We start from the raw sequence: 15,381 nt of genomic DNA on the forward strand, positions 1-15,381 counted from the left end.
AATCAAATACTTTCAAGAGTTGAAAATTTCTGAGAATAGTACTTGAGAACAAGTAATGAATGTAATTTGTTAAGACAATGAGAAGAAGGCAACAGTGCTGCCAGTTTGCTTTATACAGAGTTGTTATTGACTAATCTGTACTGAGTATACAAAAAGAAGTTGATTAACATTTTGATAATTAGAGATTGAAATAAATGTTTAATTAGAATATTTCTTGAAGTTAGATCATAAAATATTGTGGTGTCTGCATTACTGTAATGCAATTTAGAATTTTTGACAGTAGAGCAAGAAACTAGTTCTTGAAACTTGAGTTGGCTTGTTTGCTGTTGTGTGAGCTAATAAGAACTGAATCCAAGAAGTATTTGAATACTTAGCACAAGTTCTAGGGAAGAAGAAGAATCTTTTACAGTTGAATAGTTCTAAATTTTTTGCATTTGAATACTCCCATCTTTAGTTGAAATAACTATTGATTAACTTGGATTAAGGCTGATAATAAAAATTCTTATGTATCTAATAGTGTTTTTACTATTAAAAAGGAACCTAGGAGATGAAAAAAAATTCTTAGTATCTGAAGTATAAATTGGGTTTAAAATTTTTGAATTATTAAATTTATATCTGTTAGTGTTAAGAATTTTTTTTTTAGGTTAAAGTGATTTTAAATTAATATGTATGTTAATGCATCAGTGTTTAATATCTAAATCAGTGAATTCAAAATAAAATTTGCATATGATGATGATATGATCTGATATGTTAAATATTCAAACTCTTATTTTAGTAAAATTTGAAATATTTTGCAGACCTATAAAGCAACACCAACTGTAACAGGTTTTTTTGAAGTGGAGCTTGAGGATGGAACTTTACTTCATTCTAAAAAGGTATAAATATCAAATAGTACATTTAGTTTCTATTAATCAAAAAAAAAATGTACAAATTTTTATTAATAATCTTTTAGAATGGAGATGGTTTTGTTGACAGTGAAGCTAAGTTAAATAAGATTATAATGGGAATAGAGAAGGCACTCGAAAGCAGATAACTTAATGCATTATTTGCTGAAATTAAAAACGATTTTCATGCTTCATAGGTAAGAGAAAATAGTAAATTTAAGAATTAAAGAAATCAAAAATTCTTTGATTATATTTAAAATACATTAAATGTTGTTTTTCCAGTTGAATTTTGCTAAACAAAACAAATGCCTTATGAAACCGAATCCTCAAAACTAAAATAGCAAAAGGGGGATTTGGTGGAAGTCTTCAGGAGTTCTGTTGGTGAACTTTATCTGTGATCATGAAAAATCAAATTGTCCATATTAATTTTTCCAAATGAAATAATTAAATTAAATTATCTGTAATTTATTAATAAAATTGCCATTAATGAACCACAGACCAACTATGCTCCTTTCACTTCTTTCTTTTGTAAATATCATCTTAGATGTGTGCTATAATATTTTGTCAATCCTGTAACCTAATGAGAGATATGCAATGCTTGAGAATGATATTTCCTCTGGCTAAACAATTACATATTGCATTTTGGAAAAAATGTACAGTACAGTTGTCTGCAGACTATACATTGAGAACCACTGATATATGTAAGGTTTATTTATGTTACTTAACAGGAATACATTCAAAGAAATACATCATTAAGCAAGCATCATAGTATATACTTTGACAAACCTATATGGCATAGTCTACTAATTTAGGATATATTGTAATATAATTGTAACACAATGATAAACACATGTATCTAAACATAGGAAAGATACAGGTGGCTAAGAAGTTTTCAATTCCATTACAGTTTTATGGCATCTCCATCACATAGGTATGGGCTGCTTAAGCAAGCCATGACCTATGTGTATATTTATATATCTCCTATAAACTGTTTGTATGGAATATGTATCTAATTTACTAAACACCTACATTTAATATTTATTCTTTTTGCCTCTTTGTCCTATTGTTTTACATTTCTGTGTATATATTGTCTACTCAGACCTTGTTTATTAATAGGACTTATTTTATACTAGTGAAGTTTCTGATTAGCAAAGAGAGGAGATATTAGTAAAAAATCAAAACAAAATATTATTTTTACCTGTTTTTGTTTTGAATTTTGACTAAGACAGGGATGTCCAACCCGCAACCCACTTACTATGTTTTTGGTGTATTTTCATTTATTTTGGTTAAGTATATCGTAAAACTTATTCTTGTTTTAATGGATACACTTTGACATGGCCCACCAGTGGCCAAGTGGTTCCATTCCCTGAACACTGAAAATTCGGTTGAGGGTTCATGCCTCGTTCAGACAGGCTGGCCACATGGTGTTCTCCAAGTTTTATCCATGTGTATAACACCTGAATAGGGGCCAGTTACTCTTAAAAGACTTTCCAGAAGGCATTATTCCCATGCATTCCGTCTACCATAATAAATGTATCCAACTACTAATACTAGCCAATGAACTTGCACCACACATTCCATGGGGCAACATAGCCAGAGAAGCTTATGCCAACTTGCTACTAAACAGACAAACACTTTGATGCCATAATGATGTAATTGGTGTTAGAAAACTGTTTTATCTATAAAATTCTTATGATTGTGGGGTAGTACGTACATACTGTTGTGAACAATTCTTTTCATGCATGAAAAACATCAAAACTGCTGAAAGAAATAGGTTGAATGATTCTCATTTAACTAACATTCTTAGAATTAAGACTAGTACGATAAAAGCAGATACTGAAAACATTATAAAAGAGAGGCAATGTCAAAAATTGCATTGAATTTATTTCTATTTTGTGTGAGTATAATTATTTTTTACTGTCAACAATACAGTATTTTTTGTAATATATATTTGTTATTAAAATTTTTTTTTAAGTAAGTAAGTAATGTTTATTGTAATAGGATTGAACCTGTTACATGGGGTGTTTCAATTATTAACCAATCACAATCATATAACAACATATTAGTTCCATATAATATATCTTAGTTATTTAGTTTAACATTGACATATATTCATTATTGAAAGGTTTAACTTTTAAATAAGATGCTGTATAACTTAATTACAAAAATTTTAACAAATTGGATATCTTATAATTAGTTACAATTCTGCTGTATGAGAAGAAATTTGTATTTGCTATTTACGTTGATAATCATATACAACACACGGAAGTAATATCCATTTCGGGACTCTAATGCTTCTTAACAAGAACAAAACATAAATTGGGAAAGATCCCTACGTCCATAACAATATCATATCAACTTTGTTTAAGGTTAACTGTCATATTTTTTTAATACTTTTAAAATGATGTAATTATAGTACCTCCTTTAAATTGTCCTAGTTCCTATAAGATTTTTAATTCCCTCATGCGATAATATGCCGATACTATTGTTCCGAACTCTGCTAGAACTCACTGTCACATGAACCTTCCTCTCATCTCCATAACTTGGTATAGGTGAAGCCTAGGTAACTACAATATTTACTTTTTCGGAATTCCCTCTTAGTATTAGTTGTATCGGAAAAAGATATAGCTCGTCTATCTTTATTCCTTGGCCAGTAGCAATAGGTCACCAGACAGATGCACAATCCACTAATACACCGCGCCTTGCCAATGTATGTTTTCGTAGTAAAAATCCTTAGTTTCTATGCATTCCAGATAACCATGTCACTATTAAACCAATGATGAAGTAGAATTTCATATTAGCTTAGGCAACACTATGAAACTTTCCTTACAGACTTGGAAATTCCAGAACCTATTAGACGTTTATTATTATCATTACAGTTTGTATTTATAGAAGGAAAATTTACTGTTAAATTTACATTGACTAATTGAATATCTGTATTTCCGATTTTCTCTCATCCAGTACGAATTTTCCTGGGTTTATTGTTGTAACATTATAAATATTCGAATCACTATTCGGATTTCTCAATGGAGGAACTTAATCAATTTCTTCCTAAAAATTACTTAATTGTATCACTTTATCTAAATTAATGTCGTACGTGAATATTTTATTTTCTATGATATAACAGTCATCTCTGATAATAAATTTGTTACCTTTTAATCTTTCTTGTTTAATTGTCGTTTGTAATTTTTTCCTTCTTAATCTGGATCTTTTGCATAAATCGGCTGTAAAAATTGTTTTATTTTTTCTCCTTTCTTCGTTATTAACTTTAGCTTTTAATTTCCAAAATTCTTTTAATATCAAGTTTCTATTATACAAGGAATCTATTACAATCTTCACAATACAGTTAGATCCGTTATAATTTATCCTGGTTAAGCTTTCTATAGAGATATTTTTAATTCTCAAATCCTCTTTAATAAACTGATTGATTTCGTTAGCATAATCGGTCGAAGTAAAAGGAAAATTTATGATTATGATATTTCTATTAGTTCTCTCATTTTTTAATTTATCTAGTTCAAATTCGAACATACCTCTGAAATGGCTATTGTTCTTAGATAATGTCTCTATTTCTTCCATTTTCTGTGACACTCTCACTAGTTCTTCTTGAAAATGCTTTTTTTCTTCCTTCATTAAATTAAGTTCTGTCTTGATTCCTTGAATTTCCCTATTAAGCTGTGAAAAGTTATTTTGTAGTAGTTCGTATATTGATTTTAGTGTGTATTGTGAATCTTCCTGTACCAGGGGATCCTTATCTCTTAATGCTTGAAAATATTCAGGTATTTTCGTAGATCTTGTGGTATCAAGACTACCTCCACCGCACTCCTCCTCAATTTGAAGAAATTCTTCATTCAATAGATTATCCACTTGATTTTCTTTAACTATTTCTTTAAAATTTTGCTTACGTGGCCTGCCACGCCCCCTGTTTTGCATCTCCATTTGACTCAAATGTTGGGGAGAACGGGAAAGAGGACCTGGATTAGGTTCTATTCCACCAATTAATAATAGGCATATGATTAATTCCAAAATCAATCTATTGACGAATATCCACATCCTTAACTCGACCAAAATACGGTTATAATTTCCTGGTACGTTATAATACAACTGTTAAGCTCTGCGAAAAGTTCACCAACACCTTCAACAACCAACTCGCACCCCCATTAAAATTTTATATTCACATTTTGAACTTTTTAAAAGCATATGTTTAATAATATGTTATATAACTTTATATAAACATATTGCTGAATAAACCTAAATTTCTAATTTGGCCCATTAGGAAAAAAGGTTAGACAACCCTAGAATAAGATCTCCTCCCTCTGCTAATCAGAAACTTCACCAGTGTAATAAGTCATATTAATAAACAAGGTCCAAGTAGACAATATACATAAACAGAAACCTATTTAATAATTTTCTCAAACTGTTTTCTTAAAAGTGTAAACACAGTTTTTCATCAAGTAATAAAAGCAAAATGTTTTGTATAGTCTTTAATATAATTAATTCACATTTTTTAAATAAATTGACCTGGATACAAAGGGAGTGGTAAAGTTGAACAAACAGTGTTCAATAGTGTATTTTTTTTTTTGTGTAAACATTGCTGGACATCAATGTGTATGGGGTATATGGATAGAATATTCATTATAAATCAAAAATAGTGCTTTTATTGCTGTAATAAAATATATTAGTATTCATTAATATAATTTAATTTATAATTTCTATCTGAACCAACTTTTTTTTTTAGTGATTTTAAAAGTTTCAAATGATAGTTTTTATGTAAGTTGAACATATTTAAACATAACAAAATTATTTTGAAATGTTTAATGGATCATAAGCACAACTTACTAGATTCAGTTCTTATATTTCATGTTTGACTTTGTTGCTTGTTTTATTTTAATGAAGAATAAGTCTGATAAATGGTTAGTATAAAATTTAAAATATGTTTTATACAGCAAAACAAACAGGTACAAATATGCTTGCATGCATGCAAGACATGTTCAAAAAAAATTCCCAGAAAGGGTAGTAAAATAAAGAAAAATATCAAAGATACAATTTTTTTTGATTAAATTTACATATGAACAGTGTTGTGCTTTCCTGTGATAGTGTAGATAGTTCTTTACGTTTGTTAGATTAATTTTTACAAAGTTTTTTTTTTAATTTTTCACTGCAAAGTTTACAAGCTTCAAATTTTTTTTCATTAATTTTAGAAAAAAACTAGAGAAATGTATATCACATTAAAAACAATTTTTACAAACTCCTAAAGTTTTATCATCAAAATGCTTTTGAGTGGCATAAATGATTTAAAACTGGATGAATTGCTATGATGATCAATGCGCACATTAGATTATCCTAAAATGGAAGAAACAATAAATAGATTTTTTGCAATATAGGTTCATACAATCATTTAAATAATTTTTTTTTCCACTTTCACCCAAAACTGCAAAAAAGTGACAGAAAAATAATTCCAGCACAATTATGTTAGGTCACGTACAGTTGTTACAATTATTGCATGCCAAAATATGAGGTTGATGTCATTCAACAATCACCCCTATTCCCCAGTCTAGCTCCTGGTGACTTTTCTTTGCCATTTTCTTTTTGAAGTTTACTTTTTGAGTCAAAAGAACTTAAACAAATGAAAGAAAAATTTCCATTTTCTAAAAGGTGATTTTGGACTAAAAGATTCTAATTCTACAGAAAAATTCTAATTTCTTTACAAATAACTTAAAGAATGTTAATATTATTGGCTAAAATAAGCATTTATTTATTTTTTGTTTTATTAATATTTTTATATAATTTTTAAATTTTATATAGAACATTTTTGACTTTTAAAAAATTTAACACGAAATGTAATAATAGTTATCTAAATTAATGAAATCTTATGCAAAATAAGCATAAATGACAGAAAATATAGGCTTATTTACTTTTATACAAATGATAATTTTACAATTCATATGAAACTCTTAGTAAAAATTTTGAATATAAAAATTGATTTTGTGTAAGAGATGATAAAACAAGTAAAAACCACAGTCATAAGGATACAAGAATTAAATTGATGGAACATTTGGGTGCTGCTTAGGAGGACTTTGCATCTGAAATTTGTCCCGTACTTAGATGATATAGGCACATGAAGTAAACCTGGAAAACCACAGCCCGTTCGGTCAGTCACGAACCCAGGATCGGTTGGAGTACCACCATTCAGTGGTTTTACCCACTGATGGTCTTATAAGGATACAAAGCCATACTGATACATTCATTTATAAAAATTTTTTTATTAAAAATTAATAATTTTTCACAATTACCAGTGCTAAAAAGAGTGGTTACGTTGTGGGTATTACAAAATTAGTCTAGCACTCATCAATTGATTATATAAATCTTTTTTACAGATATTTTAGAAACGTGTTACTGTATAGAAATCTAGCAAAATACAAACCCAGTTTATTCAGAGGGAAGAAACAAATTTTTTTCCCATAATTCTACACTACCAAAATTCTGTGAACTGCTGCAGATCCTTCGACGCTGACGTGATCCACTCGATCCAATTCCATTCTGTGAGGTAAAACGGAACTCTGTATTCCGTTCACCAGAATCGAATAGCTTTCGTTCTGGCACAAAATCTGAATTTCAAAATGGACTCCCGCCGAAAACGGGAATTTTCCCGTAACGCGAACTTCTTCGCCCCATTTCTCGTCTTGTCGACTGTTAATGACGATCATATCGTTGCCCGACGACCATCTTGGATTGTAGTGTAAAGCGATATCCGCGTGTTTGCTGTTATCGCATTGTAGATTGACTGCCATGCTGAAAGACAGGAAGAAAGAAAACTTTTAACAATGGGCAAAATGCCAGTACTGTGGTAGGTCCAGAATTCGATACTTTGGATCGTAAAAGTGTAATTCGAAGGCATGGATTAAGTTCAAGTATCTCCACTGGGCCTTAATTCTTGCATATTAAAACAACGGCCCGTGTAATTACACATCCCAATTATGAAGTAAATCATCGCCTGTCACTTAACGACGTTATCAAAACTTCTAATTATGGCATTAATCATTCATCTCGACATTTGAATGACATTGACTGTTGCAAAATCAGTTATTTTTGTAATATAAGTCTATTAACGGAATTTTTGCTAAAAATAAATTTATAGAACACGTAAATAAAAGTGAATATTAGTTCAGTGTGTTATTACACCGGAATCGCACGGTACCGAACATTTTCCGTTTTATTATAATAATAATAATAATTATTATTATATATATTATTTTAATATAGTGTATAGTAATGTAATAAAAACTGTATTCAGTATTCACTTCCTAGTTAACACTTATGCCCACGTGTCACAGTTGACGATCTGCTTGTTGTTTAAGGTCAAAGGGATTCTTTCCAAGACAAACAATTCGGAAGGAACCATTTACCGCGTGTTTTTAGTTCCGTATAAGTTTTAAGTTTAGAATTACAATATAAGAGAAATTTACACTAACCTTTCAGGCTGTTTATCGATTATACCCGATATAACGACGATATTTCCCGCTTTTAACCCATTTATTATTCTAGAAGTAACTGGAAGCTCCTGAAATAGTGAAATAAAAGCAGAGATTAATCTGAGAATTTTTTTCTTTTGTAATTTATTCAAAAGAACTTTGTAAATACCGGAAAAAATGTCTGAAATTTGGATTTCTGCAGATTCTTAATTCCTTCTTGCGAACTTTCCGCCTGCAGATGGGTCTGAAAATAAATTGTTATATAAACAATTTATCATGTCAGGAGACATTAATTCGCCTGGTGTACCAAATAGTGCGATTTATTTTGGAAAATGTCACGTGTAATTTTCCGCCTGGGGAGGGAGGAATGCAGAAAATAGTTATTTCTTTTGTGATCGAGTATTCTTAGACAAAACAAGTCTCTTCCAAAAAGGTAGTCATAGTTTCGGAAATAGAAGTCGCAAATCAAAGAGTAAAAACGACTCAGACGGAAGAGATGTGTGTCGTCGGTAGGAAAATATTTTGAACCTTCTCCAAAATTGACAAGAAGCTGTTACTGACCGACATAATATAAATAGTAAGAACGGGAAAGTTAGCTTCCATTTTTAAAGTTGATGTTGATTTCTAATATAAATCATTCCAGCTGTCAGGTTTAAAACAATGGATCAAACTGATTTTTCTTTTTTAAATTTGTTCTTAACATTCCCAGTTCTTCACCGAACAGGAGAATGAAACACTGAACTACACATAATGGAAGATTTGTCAGTGGGAAGTTAAGATAAGAAGCATCCTTCTTGTTTTACAATAGGAGCCTCACAGCGAAAGAAATCGATCACAAAGATGCATCATCCGTAAAAAGAATAATGAAAAGTGTAGAACAAATTACAAATGCGTTGATACAGGTCTAATATGTTTATCGCGTGGTTGCAGAACACCTCGCTTTATATTGTTTTGTTGTGTTGGAGTATTAAAAAAAAATAAATACCGCATAATTCGGGTATAAATAACTGGTCTTTAATTGGTTTCATTCTTCACGATGCATTCGTTGAATGAGTGGGCTTTTGTTCTCGCAAGACTCAAAGACAAACAAGAAAGGATCCATATCTAATTAGTTACGAGACATCTTGTTGTTTGTATTTGTAAAAGACCGTGTTGTAATGCTAAATACTTCGTTACCGAAAGGATTAAAAAATGATTTGTGCTTTTTTACAATGGAAGTATGTGTGTGGAATTCACGAAGATTGATGAAAACAACACACATTTGACAGCATAATGGTATTAATATGTAAACACTACTTACCGGTGTGCGATCGATCCACACGTCTTCTATATTAACGTCACCTTCGATATACAGTACGGAAGCGTAAGAAACGTCTAAACGATGTGAGAATAGGGCGAAGGAATTTTTGTTCACTCTAATATTAAATTCTTCTGACGAAACGGCAATCTGAAGATAAAATTGTTCACCCTCCTCAAAGGGCATCTTGCCTTTCTTTTCTTCGCTTCCCCAATTATCATCGGATCTCGTGTTACGTACGACATTACGGTCTTCAAAACGGGGGTTAAAATGCAATACGATGTCGTCGTGCTTTCCAGGACCACACTGGATGTTTGTCACAAATCTAAAAAGGAAAAACAATGTCATTTTTCGGGTGGGGGTGAGAACAAATAGAAAATAATGTGACACTCACTGCTCTGCACCGTGATTCACAGTTCCTCTGATGTTGTATATATCTCCAATTTTGGCATTTCTTGGTATGGCTAATCTCAAATGTTTCGGCTTAAAAGATATCGAATCATTAATCGATGATTAGAATGAAAGAATTTTCATGTTTACAACTTACCATTGTTTCCACTGGTATGTGAAGAGACTGCACAATGAGATTCCCCTCGATACAGAGATGAGTTACGTTCGTTAATGGTAAATTTTCTCTGTGGGTAAAGCTGCAGAACAGATCTCCATTGACTTCAACCTGTCAAAGAAGGACTAATTTAAATATTACGCAGCAATTTTTGAGTTATTAGAGTCGAGATCTTGAATTCTCAATACCTCGTAGGTATTTCTGTAAGAAGTGAGTATCATGAAAAAAGGCTTTCCAGGCACAAACGGGGATTCCCCATCCGTTTCTTCCTTACCCCATTCTTCTTTGTATCTACTGTTTCTAACCACTTGTCTACCGGCATCACTGGGAAATCGTGGATTAAAATGGAAATATATATCCGCAGTTTCGTCACAGGCACCTCTTTGCAGGTTCACATAAAACCTGTATTTTAGTAAAACGATAATTAACAAGACATAGTTTCGCTCGAGAAATTCTCGAATGAATTATTAAGTATATAAATCATTAATATTATATTATCAAAGCTGTCCGTTATTCTCTACATTGCACGCGACACCGTCGCTGCCAAAATAGTATGACGTTCTCCACACCTCAAATATTGGATACATTCCAACATCACGTCAACATGCCGATAATAAATGACGTCTCGCGCGTCTATTTTCTTAAGATATTTCTTAAAAATTTAATTTTAACCACTTAAAAACTTGCCCGGAACAATCGTTGGGCACAATTCCCTTGATGTAGATCTTGCTGCCTATGTTAAGTCCACCAGGTAATCCACAGGTACACGGAAGCGACTAAACGGGTATAAAAAAAGGGAAAATAAAGAATCACGCCGTGTTAAATTAGTTAAAAATGAATAATTAATTAATGAATTTACCGGATTTCTGTAGTGCAAACCCGCTTCAATATCGGCTTTCTGTATCAGTTTATCGAGAAGAGTCATTCTTGTTCGCCACTTTCTTTACAACAAACAAATATGCCGTTTGGTTTGGTAGCAATCCACGTGCCGAAACCGCCCAAATGTGCTCGATTCTGGTTGGTTCGATACGAGCGTGACGTTTAATACTAGTGGCGGTGACGTAGTTAACAGGTGTTACATTCCTTTCGATATTAGTAAATATTGTTATATCGCTTAATTGGGGAGGAATTTTGTCGACTCGAACAATTTTCCGTTCTTTTGTCATTCGAAATAAATAGTTTTGCGAGTGTTCTTGCCCTATTTTAATTATTCTTGACTTTTTTTAACGGTTGCGTTGCCAAATTCGTGTATTGTCGAGTTTGATAACACGAGAACGTGTTAAAAGACACGCTTTATTACAGTCGCACCTTCAACAACGGCCATTTTTTAAACAAAAATGCATACAGAATAACCTCCACACAACGGATATTTTTATATCCCCGTTGTTCGGAGGTTTGTACTTGGAATAAAATCTATAGAAATAAAGTAGTATTGAAAGAATTCGATAGAGTCGAACGGTTTTTATTATCTTTATTGTTCATTGTATAGAGCTTTAATGGTTGTCTGGAATTAATTAGCAGCAGGCCTACCTGTACTTCAAATTTTCAATAAAGAACTTACTAATCAATTGACTATATATAATGTTTATAAATGGACGTGTAAACCAGTTTTTAAGGTTGTATGAGGGCAGATTCATGCAGGAAATTCATGAAAGTTTAGAAGTGAATTGCTGTTTTAATGCGAACAGTTCAAAAAAATGAAATGATTTTATACTTTACCTTAAACAATTACACTTTGTAGATATTATATACATAATTATATGCTTAATTTATGTTTAAATTATTGATAATATAATGCTAAATAACATACAGATGTACAAACAATACTAAGCAGACACAAACTAGACTAATGGAAAAGTCAAGGCTACATAAAAAATTTAAGTCTAATTATATCAAATTTTTATAGAACCATTTTAAAATAAAAATTATATTTCATATACAAGATATTTAAAGTATTTCTAGTTTAAAATTAGACTAAATTCCGGGTTTAGGCCTACTGTATGTAATGAGTAAATTAGTGATTCCACAATCTCCCTGAGTAATAATCACTTAATAGTGTAGTGTATTTATTTGGGCATCAAACGAGATTTTTAAAATAACTTTATGCAAGTGTCAACAGTTGAAGCATAATTTAAATATGCTAATTTACTCATTTTGTCTTATGTAATGCTAATTGTTAAGTAGGCCTATATTTAGACCTATGTAAGTCTGTATAAGGATATGAATAGATTATTCACCTCATGTTACACATTTATAACTTATTTCATTTAATTTATATACAGATATTTAAAATGTAATCACGAGATTTCAAACTAAGTAGTTTTAAAATGTTTTATTTTATTTTATTACGAAATGAGGAATTTCAAAAATATAAAAGTTGAAATTCCTTACCTTGTTTTATTGTGAAAGAACTGATACTGTGTTAAATGACAGAGCACATTGTTCTGATATTTTACATTTAAGTTTAAATCGAAATCAAATAGTCATATTATAAATTATTCTGTCCAACTATTTGTTCTGTTAAGCTTAAAAGTTGCGTCATAAAAGGGCTCCTAAAATTTAGTTTTTTATTTCATAAAATATGACACTTTATAGATTAATTAGTCTGGGTTCCGTTCGAGGCTTTCGTTATACCATACCTGGCCTGTCCCTGTGTCGCTGCTGCAAGTGAGGTTTGCAGATGTGACGTTGTCGTTATAACACGAATCAGAATTAACTCCTGAATGTAACATTACACAAGTTTATTATTATGAATTTTAATTGTTATCAGCAGATGGCTGAGGCTGTTAAAGAGTGGGCCTACCGCTCTGGGGGACAAGGAATCAAATTCGGGCGTGCGACTTCAGGAATTTTCACCTGTCATTCCCCTGTAGGATAACCCACGATGAGTATAGAAAAAAGGTACACTAAGTGCCCATAAGGAGGAAAGAGCTAAAAAAACAAATTAAAATAATGGGAATTAATATTAATGAAATAAATCTTTGGACTTAATTTATACCCGGAATTTTTACTACAATAATTTTGAAACAAGTTAACAATTTTCTCAAGGTCGACATAGCGATTAAACTTTCAGACCTGTCTATGACGTCAACGGCTTTGATGCCAGGCCGGATACAGCATAACGATGGCTCTAGTCTCACCTCGCACCTCTTGTCCTTGATATATGTAATTTAGATGTACAGTACAGTACAGTACAATTGTCTCAGTCGAATAAGAATTGCCAAAATATATACACGATACGGTTAAAATTTTTTGGAAATTCTTTCTTTTTATTGAGTCAAGCGTGTATCCACTTTACTTTCTCTGTTAGACGTTATTTTTAAAATTTTCTGGCTTGGTTATTATGCCAAAAAGTCGAATTTATTACCAAAGTTACAAAGCATGTGTTTTTATTAATTGTGCTTTATTTAGTAATTGTTAAAGAAAAACATAAGAGGTGGCGCCATTAAAATTTATTACAGTGTTAAAACTAATTCAGATGTTGAACAATAAACTTGGTTTTTATTTTTTTCCGGATAAAATGGAGAGTAGTATGATTCATCTGTATCATATCTGTAGGTGCAGTGTGTAGGCGCTGGCATGCTTAGTTATCCCCTCATTTACATGTTAGAAATAAATAAAATTATGACAAACTTAACAGTTGTGTACTGTACACGATTATACAACACGTAAAGCTAGTCTTCAGCTTTAGGGACTCTATCTTTATTTCCAATGGCCTTTTCTGAAGCTTGCCTCGAATTTCTCTGAGAATTACGATTATAATTTGTGAATTTTTACGCCATCTTAAGGTCGACGGACGGTCAATATTGCGAATAAGGGGCCAAAGCTCCCCTAATAAAATATAACAAATTAATATAAAATGAAGACAAAGGATTTGCCTTAAGAATTATATATTTTGTTTTAGATTTTTATTGAAACAAATTTAATTTTTTTTTCAAATAATTTTTAAAAATTTTCAAAATAATAATAATTATCACTAGAATATCAATTGTATGTAAGTAACAACTAATAAACTGTAACTAAATTCTATATCTATGAATTGAAAATGATTTTCATTTATGTTATAAAAGAATAATTAAAAGTTTAAATATATTTTTTAAAAATTATGTAAACATCTAAATAGTTTCGTAACATTTAGAAATCAGAATTATTACAGAAAACTGCTGTTATGTAAGTTATGTCGTATAGTCTACATGTACTGTTACCAGATATCGAAATGTATTCACAATTTTGACTTTATATTTCGTTAAAACGATACGATTATTTGTCATAAACCTGCAATTCCATCCAAATTAGCATTTATTATCTTTGTAATTTTATTGTTTAACGACTACACGAAAACTTCGAACCAAAATGGCCGCTTTTCCTTCTCGTTCAATCAACATCGCACGATGGCATAAAGCATGCCGAAAAGGATTGTGGTACTTTCCATTTTCTAGAGCTTTAAACTTAGTAGGTAAGCAAATGGTGTTGCAATATTAATTAATTTTCTCAATCAAAATTTTAAGTTGAATTTTGTCACTGGGTGGCAAGTTTTCCGCGCTTATTTTTATGCCTACCTTCTTCAATTTATTTAGTTTTTACTTTGTTTAGTACAGGCCTAGGCCTTTTTTATTTCTTTTTAAAATAAAATTGACTTTCGTAGTTGTATTATGCACGAGAAACCTTTTAATAAACGGAAACGACGTTGGGTGCTTGTAAGAACCGCTGACTGGCGTGCAAAGCAAAGTAACCCTTTATTTGCCTTAAAATATCAAAAATATGTTTCAAGGATAAGACAAACAAGGTCATTTACTTTCAAAGATATTTCTATACGAATTGATTCCATAAATTTAATCGTTTATGGTCACGATAATTTCAATGCACGGTGTGATGAATCAATAAAACAATAATTACAGAGAATGCTGAATGAAATTAATTGAATAGTTTGCTAGCCGAGCGGCAAAATGGTCGTCTACACCGCCACGAAGGATCCTGGTTCAAATTCGATTGGAATCTTTGGCTCTCATTTGGTCTGTGGTCTCTGAGGCTAGCGCTGTAGATTCAACGTTGCCGGAGACTGTTTTTCTGATCGCTGTGCAACTTATTCTCTTAATTTAATAACGTGTTATAAAAATATTATATTGCTATAAAGTCGATGAATTCAATTAATTAATGACAACACAT

At 31.2% G+C, this 15,381-nt stretch overlaps 1 protein-coding gene and 1 long non-coding RNA gene across 2 annotated transcripts in view; one reads left to right on the forward strand and one right to left on the reverse strand.

Annotated features, from left to right (window-relative positions):
- LOC136984992 (uncharacterized) overlaps positions 1-15,381 on the forward strand; it is a 278,551-nt gene that overhangs the window by 15,455 nt on the left and 247,715 nt on the right. Inside the window, exons 4-6 of the long non-coding RNA XR_010882267.1 lie at positions 798-875; positions 953-1,081; positions 1,167-1,815. This is a non-coding gene — a long non-coding RNA (uncharacterized lncRNA). The remainder of the gene's footprint in view (positions 1-797; positions 876-952; positions 1,082-1,166; positions 1,816-15,381) is intronic.
- LOC136985005 (32 kDa beta-galactoside-binding lectin-like) lies at positions 7,125-11,383 on the reverse strand. The gene is made up of 9 exons (XM_067282171.1): positions 11,075-11,383; positions 10,903-10,991; positions 10,404-10,617; positions 10,198-10,326; positions 10,045-10,133; positions 9,654-9,975; positions 8,523-8,597; positions 8,354-8,442; positions 7,125-7,673 (listed from the first exon to the last, which is right to left on the reverse strand). Exons 1-9 carry the CDS (start codon positions 11,138-11,140, stop codon positions 7,349-7,351), a joined length of 1,398 nt encoding a protein of 465 aa, XP_067138272.1. The 5' UTR covers positions 11,141-11,383; the 3' UTR covers positions 7,125-7,348.

Source organism: Centruroides vittatus, unplaced genomic scaffold (assembly GCF_030686945.1).
Source record: "Centruroides vittatus isolate TY-2023 unplaced genomic scaffold, ASM3068694v2 contig_941, whole genome shotgun sequence".
Taxonomy (NCBI): domain Eukaryota; kingdom Metazoa; phylum Arthropoda; class Arachnida; order Scorpiones; family Buthidae; genus Centruroides; species Centruroides vittatus.